This window comes from Eriocheir sinensis, unplaced genomic scaffold (genome assembly GCF_024679095.1).
Source record: "Eriocheir sinensis breed Jianghai 21 unplaced genomic scaffold, ASM2467909v1 Scaffold73, whole genome shotgun sequence".
Classification (NCBI taxonomy): domain Eukaryota; kingdom Metazoa; phylum Arthropoda; class Malacostraca; order Decapoda; family Varunidae; genus Eriocheir; species Eriocheir sinensis.
In genome coordinates this window covers 909,048-923,882 of record NW_026112087.1, presented here as the reverse complement: position 1 = coordinate 923,882, position 14,835 = coordinate 909,048, and the positions used below count along the sequence as shown (strand labels likewise).

The 14,835-nt window shown below is 44.9% G+C and overlaps 1 protein-coding gene across 1 annotated transcript in view; it reads right to left on the bottom strand.

Moving 5' to 3' along the window:
- The window catches only part of LOC126994151 (nephrin-like), a 92,784-nt gene that overhangs the window by 30,920 nt on the left and 47,029 nt on the right, over positions 1-14,835 (bottom strand). Inside the window, exons 2-4 of the mRNA XM_050853401.1 lie at positions 6,001-6,173; positions 5,693-5,883; positions 1,721-1,883 (exon numbers count right to left, since the gene is read on the bottom strand). Coding sequence (XP_050709358.1) covers positions 1,721-1,883; positions 5,693-5,883; positions 6,001-6,173 — 527 coding nt within the window. The remainder of the gene's footprint in view (positions 1-1,720; positions 1,884-5,692; positions 5,884-6,000; positions 6,174-14,835) is intronic.

Here is a 14,835-nt window from a genome sequence, read left to right as displayed (position 1 = left end):
CCGGCAAAACAGCAGCCATTTTGTGTGACGTTATTTATTTGCATTAATCCTTAACAGAACACACGAGAGAGAGAGAGAGAGAGAGAGAGAGAGAGAGAGAGAGAGAGAGAGAGAGAGAGAGAGAGAGAGAGAGACACACACACACACACACACACACACACACACACACACACACACACACACACACACACACACAATCACACACACACACACACACACAATCACACACACACACACACACACACACACACACACACACACACACACACACACACACACACACACACACACACACACACACACACACACACACACACACACACACACACACACACACACACACACACACACACACACACACACACACACACACACACACACACACACACACACATGCACACAAAGTGGAAGATAAATCATGACAGTAATGGAAGCATACCATCGCTCCTGCCCGCAGAGAACTGTGCAAATCCACCCACTGGTGCGCCCTGGATAATATCACGTATCAAGAGATTAATGCAGGAGACAACTAGTGCTTTTAGTAAGTGTGGTGACAGCGACAGGTACCAGTCGCTCAGAAACAAAGTGATTTGGGAAGTCAAAGCAGCCCAACAGGCATACTTATCAACAAAAAGATTTTTTTTTTTAATGAACCAACATCAACCATTAGTACAAGAAAATTAAATATCTGACGGGCCAAAACAAACAATCACTACCCGCCTTCCACTGTGCTTCACATTTCATAGACGGGGAGGCAGCCGAGGCCATTAATACACACTTCTCAGTCATATGCCAGACCTTACCCCCCCTTGACCCTGCCCGCATCTTGACTGTCCTACCAGCCCCTCTTCCCCCATGACCCAGTGGAAGAGTTTGAGGTTGCAAAACACCTCCAGCACCTTCGCGCAAACATGTCTGTGACATCAATTGACCTCCCTATAAAACTGCACAAAGAATTCTTCCCAGAGCTGTCAAAGCCACTCACCTCCAATTTAATCCTTCTCTCCGTCAGGACATTATTTGCCCCTCAGATTGGAAGACTTCATATGTCTCCCCTCTCCTTAAGCCACCCACCCAACCTCCCTTAATGAGCTCAGGCCCATATCCATCACCCCCATTCCCAGTCTCATATGTGAGAGTTTTGTGTTTGACTGGGCTTATGCTGATATTGTCCCTCACATTGATCCTCAACAGCTTGGCAACATCAAATCCACTTCAACCACACACTGTCTTGTCTGTCTTCCAGATTTTGTTTATAAATCTCTAGAAAAGAGAAAAACTGCAGTCACCTAAACTTTCGTTGACTTTACTAAGGCTTTTGATCTTGTTAGCCACACCTTAATAATTGAAAAAGGAGATCTACCTACGATGGTCGTAACGTACGTCTGGCAGCGCGACATTTCCAACACTGGGAGTCAAAATTGTGACTGTGACCCCGGCCTAACCAAAGTCGGAAAATCCCTCCTCCGAAACACACGCCACAGACACCTGCCCCCCCCCCCCACACACACACACGTTCGACCCACCCGACACCACAACTTTCTTGTCCCTCTCAATGCCCATACCGACAGATATAGGCTGAGCGCGGTTCCCACAATGGTGAAAACGGTCACACACACATACATACACACACACACACACACACACACACACACACACACACACACAAACACACACACACACACACGCCGAAACTCACGAACGCACACCGGTTACTTACAGTTCATTTTGACGGTGACGGAGGCGCTGGCGGGGCTTGTGACATTGTTGTTGATAGCGAGGCAGGTGAGTCTGGCGTTGTGGTAGTCCCGTGTTAGCCGCAGGATGCTGAGCCGGTTGACCGTGAGTGCTGGGGACCGCGACTCTGACGTGGAGTCCAAGACCTGTGGGACGCGGGGAGAGATCAAGACTTCATAAAGGCACGGTAAGGGCTTTGGTGAAAAGGAAGAGATTTAGGATCTAGGTGCCTTCATGGTGTAGTGGTTAGCGTGACTAACTACGAATCCACGGGACAGGGTTTGAATCCCGACCAGGGGAGTCGGGGTGCAATTCACCCACCTGGCCAACCTTCCTTTCGGTCTGGTTGATCAATAGGTTACTGGGGAAACCTGGCATAAGTAAACTGTGGCAATCCCGGACTTTACACTAGCCCATGTCCCGTGGTAATAGTTTTTTTTTCCGCAAATCCGCAATAGCGGAAGTTCCATTTCATTTGTGGATTTGCGATTGCGACAAAAAGGTCGTTAATTTGCGGATTAGCGTGTGCAGTGTTACTTCCGCTAACCTCCGCTAACACGTCAGTGCTGGGCACTTCCGCTCATTAGTCCGCAAAATCCGCAAATTCACAATAGCGGAAGTTTCATTTCATTTGCGGAATAGCGTTTGCGGTACTACTTTCGCTAAACTCCGCTAACACGTAGAGGAGCCAACCCGGCTCAGCCCGGACAGCCTCAATCTGATAGATACTTCAAATATTAAAATAAAAAATGATTAACATTAAAAAAAAAATTTAGCTGTTGCCTTTTTCACTTTTTACAAAATCATATTCACATAAACCTCTCAGGGGATCGTATTATAAACATCATAATACGTATTTTGAAGGAGATAGGGCATATAAATATGGATTTAGTTGTGACAGTCACACTGATGAACTTCCTTTGGTCCTCTTCATTGAAAATAAGTTTAAAATAGATGTTAATCAGATTATTACAAATTAATTGGTATTGTTACACCATTGGGTATGTTTACGTGTTTGTTTGTGTTGTATGTGTTTGCATGGGTAATGTGATGAAATCGTGGCTAGGATGGTGCAACAGTCGGGGGTGAGCAGTGGAGGGGGGGGGATTGGAGACGAGACAGAGGGGAGCGGGCGTCGGCCCGCCGGGCATTTACAAGCGGAAGCCAGGACGAGTTAGACGCTTGTTTGGGCTTGTCGGTGTGCTCAACAGTTACTGAGTGCCCGCGTGAGCTGTGTGCCACCCGCGTGCGTGTCTGTCGTGCCTCTGTGTGAATGAGTAACTTGTACTGTGCCCCGAGAACTTGTACTGTGCGTGGAGCCTGTCATTAAACAAGGAATTATTGTTGAATGTCGTGGTACATGCTAAGGCCAGGCGGGCAGAGACATTCGGGCAGCACGGTGACGTGTGCGTGAGCTGACCTTGTGTTTTGTTGCACCATGACGAGGAAGACCCGTCAGAACAAACTGTACAGTCGAATCAAGCAGTCGTGACTCGGCGTTCAGCTTTCCGGCACACAGACTCACAGTTCCAACCAAATTTCCATACACGTAGGCTGGTCAGATTCAACACAATTATGCTAAATTTGTCACACATTTGGGTTTCTTTCCGGCTTTGGCATTATTAATAGCATATCGAAACATTTACCTGAAAATTTTACAACAATTTCGCTAATGCAGATGCGCATTCTTTTTGTTCTTATCTTAAACCAAATCGTCGTCAAATCATCTGACTTGAAGGACATGTGACCTCACCCTCTTTCTGTCTTTGGAATAATATTTTTCCAGTCCTCCAGTGGGAGGGGTGTTGGACGAGAGCAGGCCTGGTAAGGTAGGGTCAGGTAATTTGGGTTCTGCCAATGATGTTACGGATGCAGCCGCAGTAACTTTGATGACCCTGGAAGATGTCATCCTCAGGCTCAGCTGTAAGGATTGGCTGAGGTAGCAGTCTGGATTCCAGGGACGCAAGACAGTGTGGAGCGATATTCAGAGGTGGGTGCAGTACTGAAAAATCAGTAGTGCGGTTGCGGTAGTGCGGTACTTTTTTTCCGGAGTAGTGTGGTTGCGGTAGTGCGGTCCCATTTTTTTCTTTCCTAGTGCGGTACGCGATGTGCTGTACTGCGGTAGCGGTAGTCAAAATAAAATAAATAAAAATAATTTCGGGGAGGAAGGGGAGGGAAGGGAATGGGGAGGAGGGGATGGGGTAGAAAATGACAGTGGGCGGGAGAAAAAGATATCTGTGTGGGACATGTCATTTATTTTTATTTTTTTTGGTCAATACTGCAACTTGCCGAGGTGGGGACAGGGAAGGGGGAAGAGGAGAGATCAGCGTCATGTAAGAGAGGAGGAGGTGGAGGGTAGGAAGGAAGGAAGGAGGGAAGGAAGGGTGCTGCGACCTTGAATAGCAGCTGCAGTAGCCAAGGAGGATAGGTAGGGAGGATATGGAGGAGTGAAGGGGAAGGGGAGGAAGGTAGGAAGGGGAGAAATTCTCCTGCGTTTGAGCGAAAACGAAAGATTACTAATATAGGAAAGTCATGACGGGAACAGTGTGAAACGTTATTCAAACTGTCAAACATATAAAGACAAAACATATCAACTGGTAATAGTGAGATATCGACCGTGGGAAAGCACTAAGCACTGGCATCTCAGGCCTCTGCGAAGCAACCACGTGGAAATTTGAATCGAGGAGATAATAATAATATTAATAATAATAATAATAATAATAATAATAATAATAATAATAATAATAATAATAATAATAATAATAATAAATTATTATTATTATTATTATTATAAAAAAAATTTGAACTTGGATAAATAGAAATGAGAGAGAGAGAGAGAGAGAGAGTGTGTGTGTGTGTGTGTGTGTGTGAATGTGTGTGTGTGTGCGTGTGTAATTAACCACGGCCTGATCACGTGTTGGACTCGTAATCACCGACAGGTACCCTCCCGACATGAGCAAGTGCTCAGGACCTCACACACCACACACTTCATCCCCCTTGCTCAAGGGGGGACAGTAACCACTCCTAGTCAACGGAAAGAATCCCTGTCAGACCGTGGAGCCTGGCAGCGCAGCGCTCTAACCAGTTGCACCACGGGAGAGTGTGTGTGTCTGTGCATGGGTGTGTAAATTTCAAGGCCACTGGTCTTTTTCCTTCAAAGAAGGGCTTCACCGTAGCTTCTGTCAAAAGTATCCATGTTTTTTTTCTTACTTTTTTTCCGTTGGTGCACCTTCATAGCCAGACGAGATCGAGCTTTTTGTTGTTCCGCTGTAGCTCTTGAGAAACCCCCCTCACGAGGAACTTCAGCTTCAAACGCCACGATGGAACACTAATCTTGGTGCCTGAATGGTCGTACGAGTCTGCAAGGCTTTCCCTGAACCAGAAACTCTCCACTTCAAAGCTGCAATCTGGAAATTCTCGAAATTCCAGCACCTCGCCTCCACCCCGCCTTATCGGTCTCCCTCAGACGCGTGCCAGGGGGAGGCAATGTGCAATGGTTCAGCGGTAATGCAATCAAACAATTTACCGCGGGGAAAGGGAAAGGAAAGAAAGTTCGTCAGTCTCACGGCCAACGGGCTGTCGCTGCTACTGAATGGTATCCTGCGAGGTGGTGGCGACGGCCTCCATGACGAAGATTATGGCTAAACAGGATTATTTTTACCGCATAAAGCGAGGCGTTGCGAGGCGGGTGTTGGTGGAGGCTTTGGTGATGCCGGGGCTGGCGGCGGTGAGGAGATAAAATGGACTGTGGAAGTTTTAAGGCATTAAATTTACGTTAGTAACTACTAGGCTTTCGCTTTTATCGCCATAAGGATAATGAGGATAATACCACCGCCCTAAGTATCATCTGGAAGATAAAACTGCAGGGCAGGAAGGGTCTGTGTTGCGAGGGAGAAGAAACACCAACACAAGACCGTCGTATCGTCCCCCTCACCCCTGACCTTCAGTGACTCACCTCCTCGTCTCGCCTCCACAAGACGGAGGGCGGAGGGTCGCCGCCCGCCACGCTGCAGGTGATTTCCAAGGCGCCGCCCTCCTGCAGCGGCCCCAGCACTCCGTCCGTCGCCCGCTGACCCCCAGCCCTTAGGACGGGCGGCTCCGGCGGCACAACCACGTGGAGACTCAGGTGTGTGCGCCGCGACGTGGCTGGTGGAGAACACACGGTGGGAAGTGAACACACACACACACACACACACACACACACACACATATACACACACACACACACACACACACACACACGCACACACACCAGGGGCTCACCTATCCGGAAGTCTACCCTGCAGGTATAGTTGGCCTGGTCGCTGCTCCCCACCGGCTTGATGTGCAGCGCCGGCAGGTGGCCCGGCCGGAAGGTGGCGCGGCCCTGCAGCAGGCGACTCTTGACCAAGTGGCGATCCTCGGCGGGCTGCAGGCGGCCCGGCCGATTGTCGTAGCTGGGACAGGAAAAAGAGGCTCAGGATGATGCAGTGTGCCGAATAATACGGCAATATACGGAATATACGGCAATGTAAAAAACAAGTTATTAAAGAAATTTTATCGTAAAATTGCATATCTCAGATTTTTTCATAGTTCAGAAGTCTAGAAAAAACTACTCGACTTCGCTGTTCATGTTTTCGTTTCAGTATCATTATATAAAACGTATCTAGCAGTCGGATGCAGGAGTAGCAGGATGCAAGGATTTAAAAAAAAAAAAATAACGAAAATGTATGCCTGTGTTGAAACGGCTCAGATGAAGTAAACAGTACGAATATATATATATATATATATATATATATATATATATATATATATATATATATATATATATATATATATATATATATATATATATATATATATATATATATATATATATATATATATACACTAACTGAAGTACCCGGCGCTGCCCGGAAGAAATAAAACACAGGAAAAAACAGATTTCTTATATGATAAACAATCGTAGGGAGCATAGTACGCTTCAAAAACATATAAAGCTTATGTCTGTAGCTATCACCGTTTGGTCGTCTATAAAGGATATACAGACGGACGTCTGTCGCTCTTTATATAGTCCACTTTCAAGTTTTTGGGAGCAAGGATGGCTAGGACTTGATGTAGTGCTCACAACTATTACAGTAGTCATCACAGGTATGAAGGTAGTCATCACTACTATCACAGTAGGCATGCCCCGCTCCGGCAGGAAACGCCGATGGTCCCAACGTTTGGACCATTTTTGATAGTTTTTATTATATAACTTAAAAGATTTTATATTAATGTCCTAATATTATGTGCCACGATTACTCGGGAGCATAGTACGTTTAATTTGTTTTTTTTTATAGAAAAGGAGAGCAGTTCAAGGGCATGAAAAAAGCGAAAATAATAATGAAAAAAAAGCTCGCTATTTACTGCTCCCGAATAGAGTACATAGGAGTGGTCAAAAAGAGAGGTCAATTTCGGAAGAAGAGGTGTCCTGATAACCTCCTCTTGAAAGAGTTCAAGTCGTAGGCAGGAGGAAATACAGATGAAGAAAGATTGTTCCAGAGTTTACCAGCGTGAGGGATGAATGAGTGAAGATGCTGGTTAACTCTTGCATAAGGGGTTTGGACAGTATAGGGATGAGCTTCATTAGAATGTGTGAGGCGAGGCCGCAGGAGGGGGGGAGGCATGCAGTTAGCAAGTTCAGAAGAGCAGCTAGCGTGAAAATATCGATAGAAGATAGAAAGAGAGGCAACATCGCGACGGAATTTAAGAGATATAAGACTATCAGTAAGAGAAGGAGAGCTGATGAGACGAAGAGCTTTAGACTCCACTCTGTCCAATAGAGCTGTGTGAGTGGAGCCCCCCCCAACACATGAGATGCATACTTCATACGAGGGCGGACAAGGCCCCTGTATATGGATAGCAATTGTACGGGGGAGAAGAACTGGCGGAGACGATACAGAACGCTCAACTTCGAGGAAGCTGATTTAATGAGAGAGGAGATGTGAAGTTTCCAGTTAAGATTTTGATTTAAGGATAGACCGAGGATATATAGTGTTGAAGAAGGTGACAGCTGAGTGTTGTCGAGGAATAAGGGATAGGTGTTTGGAAGATTGCGTTGAGTTGATAGGTGGAGAAATTGAGTTTTTAAGGCATTGAAGGGCACAAGGTTTTGTTATGGAAAGATCACTGATGAATAACAGGAAGAGAGTGGGTGATAGGACAGAGCCCTGTGGAACGCCACTGTTAATAGGTTGAGGGGAAGAACAGTGACCGTCTACCACCGCAGAGATAGAACGGCCGTTAAGGAAACTGGAGATAAAGGAACAGAGAGAGGGATAGAATCCGAAAGAGGGCAGTTTAGAAAGCAAAGACTTGTGCCAGACTCTATCGAAGGCTTTCGATATGCAACAGAGAAAATTTCACCGAAACGGCTAAGAGAGAATGACAGAGAGTCAGTTAAGAGAGCAAGAAGATCGAATTAGAACGCCCTTTGCGGAACCCATACTGGCGATCAGATAGAAGGTTAAAAGTGGAAAGGTGCTTTTGAATCTTCCGGATAAAGATTGATTCAAAAGCTTTAGATAGACAGGAAAGTAAAGCTGTAGGGCGGTAGTTTGGTAGTTTGAGGGACTGGATACTTCCAGCAGGAAGGAAAGGTAGATGTTGATAGGCAGAGACGAAAGAGTTTGACCAGGCAGGGTGTCAGCACGAAAGCACAGTTTTTAAGGACAATAGGAGGCACTCCATCAGGTCCATAAGCCTTCTGAGAGCTGAGGCCAGAGAGGGCATAGAAAACATTAGGAAGAATTTTAATAACAGGCATAAAGGAGTCAGAGGGGGGATGAGTTGGAGAAATATGCCCAGAATCGTCCAGGGTGGAGTACTTACAGAAAGTTTGAGCGAAGAGTTCAGCCTTAGAGATAGATGAGACGGCAGTGCTACCGCCAGGGTTAAGGATAGGAGGGAAAGAGGAAGAAGTGAAATTGGAGGAGATATTTTTGGCTAGGTGCCAGAAGTCACGGGAAGAAGTAGAAAAAGCAAGGTGTTGACATTTTCTATTGATGAAAGAGGTTTTGATAAGTCGGAGAATAGATTTGGCACGATTCCGGGCTGAAATGAAATGTTCATGATTAGTAGGAGTGCAAAGGCTCTGGTACCTTTTGTGAGCTGCCTCTCTATCTTCAATAGCACGAGAACAAGCATGATTAAACCAAGGCTTTTCAGCATGAGGAGTAGAGAAATAACGTGGAATGTATGCCTCCATTCCAGAGACAATCACCTCTGTGATGCCCTGGGCACACACAGAGGGGTCTCTCCTGGAAGCAGTAATCATTCCACGGGAAATCGGAAAAGTACATCCTCAGGTCGTCCCACTGAGCTGAAGCAAAACGTAAGAAGCATCGCCTCTTCGATGGGTCCAGAGGATGAACAGGAGCGATAGGACAGGATACAGAAATAAGGTTATGATCGGAGGAGCCCAACGGAGAGAACAGCTTGACAGAATAAGCAGAAAGATTAGAGGTAAGGAAGAGGTCTAGAATGTTGGACCGGTCTCCAAGACGGTCGGGAAAATATATATATATATATATATATATATATATATATATATATATATATATATATATATATATATATATATATATATATATATATATATATATATATATATATATATATATATATATATATATATATATATATATATATATATATATATATATATATATATATATATATATATATATATATATATATATATATATATATATATATATATATATATATATATATATATATATATATATATATATATATATATATATATATAGAGAGAGAGAGAGTCTTCTTTTTCATCACACACACACACACACACACACACACACACACACACACACACACACACACACACACACACACAACTTGATATCACCTCCCTCCCGGCATACCTTCCACCTCCCTCCCCACCCCCCTACGTCCAGGAGGTTGATGTTTTCAGTATAATTCAGAAATTACGGACACACTAAACTATCACGCCCACTGATATCCCAATCAAAATTTATAAGGCAGTCACCCCTGAATTTGAGACTCCATTTTGCTCCATAATTAATGCTTCACTTGAACTACACACTTGCTCAAGCGACTGAAAAATTTCCTACGTCACAACCATTCCCAAAACTTCCAGACCACAGTCCCTTAATGACCTCAGGCTAGCCGCCATCACACCCATCCCCAGGTTTATTTGTGAAGACTTCATATTTAACTAGCCTTGTGATGATATAAGTAACCTCATTGACATCCGACAGTTTGGCAACATGAAACACTTCACCAATCTTTGCCTGGTCAGCTTTCTAGATTTCATACACAGCCACCTGGACAAACATGACACCTCCCTTGCTCTGGGTTTTGTCGGTTTCAGGAAAGCATTTGACCTTGTAGACCACACTTAGGGTAGGCGGTGGCTGAATGGATAGCAAGACGGCGCCGCGTTCAGGAGGACGCGAGTTCAATCCCCGACCGGTGCCACCAAGCTGGCATGTTTCAGCCGCCGCCGAGTGGCTTAAAACTACCCACATGCTGTCCAGAAGACCACCTATCAACCCGGACTCTAGATTCTAGGATTAAAGATGAGCTCCGGGAGGGCAACATGAGGGAATGCAAGATGGCGCCACTATAAACACTCGCCTGCGCCAGAACGGGCTGGGCCGACCAACAGGCCCCACCGGGAAGAAGCCTTGGACCGACCATCAGGAATTCAGGATCCATCGGGAAGAAGCCTACCGGCGCAATAGGCTACGACGTAAAAAAAAAAAGAAAAAAAAAAACTTGTCATTACTTGCTTGGGCCTCATCCTAATCTTGTCGCATGGCTGATTGACTTCCTCACCGGCCGCAGCAACAGGTAGTTTGCTCATATGTTTCTGTCTCTTCAACAGCTGACGTGTGCCGTCCCGTAAGGCACTAACATTGGTTCTCTCTGCTTCCTGGTGCTCATTAACGACGCCCTCATGGACACCCCACACCGCTGGAAGTACGTTATATTATATTTATATATAACCGTGGGTATCCTAGTTAACAGCAGGGCTCCAGACTACGAACCTCTTTAAGTGTCACTCGACAGGCTTCGGGCATGGACGGTGGACAACAGTGCCACAGTCAACCAAACCAAGAGATGGTGATGCACTTCTGCACCTCTATAAGAGGACTGCCACCTCCACAGCTTTCAGTTGGCTCACATCATCTCTAGGTTTTTCATTTAACAAAATTATTTGGCATTACTGTGGACAACAGCACGTCACCCACACCGTTAGAGCAGCCTCCTTCAAGCTGTACACGCTGCGAAGTCTCAGGGCGCTCTTTCAGGTTGCTGAGCTCTACAGCATATACACATGATATATTTAACCCGAACGAATGTATGCCTCCCCGTCGTGCATGGTCATCTTCCCTGACCATCACCCAACGGCACCAGCTAGAGAGGGTTAAGCGGACATTCAGGGTAATTTTAAACCCTGCTTACTACACCTACAACAATGCCAAGACCACTCGAGTCTGCCGAGGCTCTCTGAAAGGCACCAGGATGCCCTCACAAAATTTGGCGTCGACTTGCTTCACCACCCACCACCGTCACCTCCATCCACCCGACGCTCCTCCCCTCACCCGATTCATCAGGCATTACAACAAACCTACCCCCATCAGTGCTTCGGGTACAAACCGCTACAAACTAAGTGCAGTGCCGGCGATAGTGCGGATGATAAGCAATATCTAGCAGTGATAGCTCTGTCAACCCAAAGGGCCGCGGTGTGGATTAGCACCTCGCCGCTTTCCTCTCTGCCCCCTCCACACCATCCCCATCCCCTTTTGTCTCTATTTTTAGCATTCCCCTATCCTCCCAAACCATCCTCTTTCTCTCTCCTATTGAGTAAAGCCTTGTATTATTTGTTTGGATTTAACACCTGTAAATTATCAGCCTAACGGCTGCCAGATCTTAATATTATTATTATTGTTATTATTACTATTATTATTACTAAAATTACACACACACACACACACACACACACACACACACACACACACACACACACACACACACACACACACACACACACATAAAGTAACACACATACACGCAAAAAACATACGAATCGCTGAGGGACATTAAAAATAACGATTATGACATTCCGCGCAACCACCAAGAGCAAGTCTTAATTAGTGATGTGACAGTTGTCAATGTAACTGTTTTGACTCCTAATATTCTCTCTCTCTCTCTCTCTCTCTCTCTCTCTCTCTCTCTCTCTCTCTCTCTCTCTCTCTCTCTCTCTCTCTCTCTCTCTCTCTCTCTCTCTCTCTCTCGCAATAGCTTGTGGAGTCGTTTTAATTGCTGACCTGTCAAGGATCTTCGGCCGAGTGACAATAAGGCAGTGAAAGAATATAACACTTTTATTCTCTTCTTTCCAGCGGACCTTCAGCGGCAGAGCTCATTTCTGTCTCGGGGCCAGCCGAGCTGCTCTGATCTTTCATGGGAGTGGTGTCCTCCGGTGTTCTGTCCCCCTGTTCCTAGCTACCCTACCGCGAATTGTGCATGCCCAGAAGCGAATGTAAACAAAGACTTGTAGGTAAACAGAGCTGTTTCCAGGCATCCCCCGACAGCATGGCTTTGCTCAATTCGTTCGCCCCTCCATCCCCACCTCATAAACCTATGATGCCCTCCACCCCACCCAAAAAATCCGCCAAAATAACGGGCCTGCATATGCACATCGACTGTTTTGTTTTGAAAACAGAAAGATGTTGTTTCCCGTATATGGCCCTTCACTTCACTTTTTACAAAACAATATGCCCTCCCGTGCTTGAAAACGCTGGGGGGACACCCATGTACGCGCGACCAACTGCGTACATGGATCCGTGTTCAAAGCGATCCGCCTTTTGTTTGTAAAGAAAGGGAGGATAGCTAGGAACAGAGGGACAGCCAGAAACACAGTACTGGTGCCTCCAAGGATTATACACTATAAGGATAGCTCACTAAGCTTTTGTTTTACCCACAATGCACCGCAGATGACGTCACACATGTAAACAAATGGTGTTTGGCAGCAAACTGGTTCACTTCACTATGTTCTCACCGCAGCGTGCTCAGTGAAAATGGTGATTTGTGGTGTACATGGGTGTTACAGTGGCTCAACTGCGGAAAGTCGTCAAGGTGTTAAGTTCATTAGGTTTCCTAGAGACAAACACACCTTGAAGAAGTGGATTTGGCGTGCAAACGAAAAGATAAAGTGAAGGTGAAGTCTGCGCGGGTGAGGTCCAAACATTTTCCAAGAAAGTGATAACATTAAAGAAAAGCCAATAAAGCTCTATAGTGAAAGTCTGGTAAAGGTAAATTCATTTATTTAAAAATCTGCGTAAATATTATACAATATAAATTTATGTATAACAGAAAAATACTTTCATTATATAGGACAGGATTAGTTACCCCTGCAAATTAAATTGTAGAAAACTAATGTTAATAAAAGTTCAGAAAACGTAAGCATCGATGGTAAACAGACCAATATTTCTGCAGCTAGTTTGCCATGTATCTCACATTATCTATATTATTGTATACTATTAGCCAACACAACAACTGCCTAATTTAATTACTTATCCTTAGCAATCAAAAAAGCGCAAAATCTGACCATGGAGAAGAATAAATAAGGGTTTTCTAGTACATTTCATACCGTAAGAGCAGGGTGAGAGTGAACCAGATAACATACCACAGTCATGACGTCATCGATGACGTTTCAGTGTGCTATCCTTATAGTATATAATCCTTGGGTGCCTCTTCCTCAAGTAATCCTCGCTCCGTTCTTCGCTCGATGGCTTGATGGCGGGCGACTGGAGACGTTTTGTTTTATTGTCTATTCATTTTCATTCTTCAATGTTGTTATTGTTGTTGTTGTTTTAGTCGTAACTAACACCATTACATTCATTGTCATTATTATTATTATCATTATTACTCTTATTTTATTATTATTATTATTATTATTATTATTATTATTATTATTATTATTATTATTATTATTATTATTAATAGTAGTAGTAGTAGTAGTAGTAGCAAAACTAGTGGTAGTAGTAGAAGAAGCAGCAGCAGCAGTAGAAGTATAGTCCGACACATCTAAAGTGGCGCCGTTGAAGTAGGTAGCTCTCCATACACTGGTGTCACGTCTCAACTCAGCTCCCGAACCGTGCCTCTCTCTCTCTCTCTCTCTCTCTCTCTCTCTCTCTCTCTCTCTCTCTCTCTCGTACAAAAAAAGGTTTTTATGCATGATTCTCTATGTGAGTTCATACAAAAGAAATTTGTATAACACTTGACACCGTTGCCTCCGCGACGTTGTCAGCTCTGATCAGGGTCCCAAACCAACACACCACTGTTGCGCTGCCTGCCTTAATTATGGCATTTCTGCCATATTTTGGTGTGTGTCTGCCATGTCTGTGAGCCTTTGAACTCCCGCTAACCATGATCTTTACATTTCCGCCCGGAATCGTGCCAAATATATTCTTCGACTTACCAAAAACTATTTTATCTATATGAAATGTCAACACCTAGTTTTCTCTAATTCTTCCAGAGACTTCTGGCACTTAGCCAAAACTATCTCCTCCAATTTCACTTCTTTCTCTTTCCTGCTTCTTCTTAACCCAGACGGCAGCACTGCCGTCTCATCTATCTCTAAGGCTGAACTCTTCACTCAAACATTCTGTAACAACTTCACTCAATCATTGGATTCTTTTTAGGAGCAGCGAGTAACGGGCTTTTTTATTATTGTTTCCTTTTTTGTGTGTGCCTTTGAGGTGTCTCCTTTGTTGTAAAAAAAAGTCTGCCATACTCTGTCTGCCATATGGCATAATTTTGATAAAATATGGGGGCAAGAGCGGCTTAAATCTTTCCCTCGAGTTCGGGGGTCTCGTTGGCGGAGTACTGACCGACGAAATTCTCTCGCGGCCGCCTTTGGAGTTTCGACTGTTGTGTTTCTCGAAACTATTTCACGCACGCACACACACACACACACACACACACACACACACACACACACACACACACACACAGAGAGAGAGAGAGAGAGAGAGAGAGAGAGAGAGAGAGAGAGAGAGAGAGAGAGAGAGAAGGGTACGA